The sequence below is a fragment of the Acanthisitta chloris genome, unplaced genomic scaffold (genome assembly GCF_000695815.1).
Source record: "Acanthisitta chloris isolate BGI_N310 unplaced genomic scaffold, ASM69581v1 scaffold25086, whole genome shotgun sequence".
NCBI classification, from domain to species: Eukaryota; Metazoa; Chordata; class Aves; order Passeriformes; family Acanthisittidae; genus Acanthisitta; species Acanthisitta chloris.
In genome coordinates, this window is record NW_008676831.1 from 1 (window position 1) to 722 (window position 722).

At 62.0% G+C, this 722-nt stretch overlaps 1 protein-coding gene across 1 annotated transcript in view; it reads left to right on the forward strand.

The window, feature by feature from the left end:
- Positions 1 to 538: 538 nt before the first annotated feature.
- Positions 539 to 722, forward strand: part of LOC103803716 (tubulin alpha chain-like) — a gene marked incomplete at both ends in the record, with an annotated part of 873 nt that continues 689 nt past the window's right edge. Inside the window, one exon of the mRNA XM_009076289.1 lies at positions 539 to 722. This exon is cut by the window's right edge and continues 27 nt beyond it. Within this exon, the coding sequence (XP_009074537.1) occupies positions 539 to 722 (184 nt within the window).

Sequence of the window (722 nt, forward strand, 5' to 3'; positions counted from 1 at the left end):
GTCTCGTCCCTGCTGCTGCTGCCTTTGCTTCCTCCTCCCCAGCCTCGCCCTGCCCGTGCTGCCAGCCTGGAAAATGTCCTCCCTGGGCGCCATTTGGGAGCAGATGGAGGCAGCTGCGGGTGAATGGGACCCCCGGGGCTGTGCCCACTGGTGGCTCCAATCTGTCCCCAAACACGGGTGTCCTTCCACACCTTCCTCTTCCACCCTTGCTTGACCTCAGCAGTGCTCGGCTGAAGGTTGTGGTGACACGGGCATCACTGAAGGTGGTGGGTGCTGAGCATGTGCCCCCCCTCCCCCCATTTGGTCTCTTCCCAGCAGGAAGCATCCCAAATTCTGGATGAGGAAGGATGGGACCCCCCCGGATTGAGCACTCCCTGTGCTCATGCCCAAACGCAGCACAGTGGGGACGTTTGGGCAGGATCTGGCCCTATACAATCCTGGGGACAGGCCCTTCCCAGCTCAGAGCCAGCCTGGGGGGTGCTAGGTGGGATAAAGAGGAGACAAATGGGTGACCCAAAGTCCTGTGTGTCCCCTCCAGCGTGAGTGCATCTCCATCCACGTGGGCCAAGCGGGTGTGCAGATCGGCAATGCCTGCTGGGAGCTGTACTGCCTGGAGCATGGCATCCAGCCCGATGGGCAGATGCCCAGCGACAAGACCATCGGAGGGGGGGATGACTCCTTCAACACCTTCTTCAGCGAGACGGGGGCTGGCAAGCAAGGGC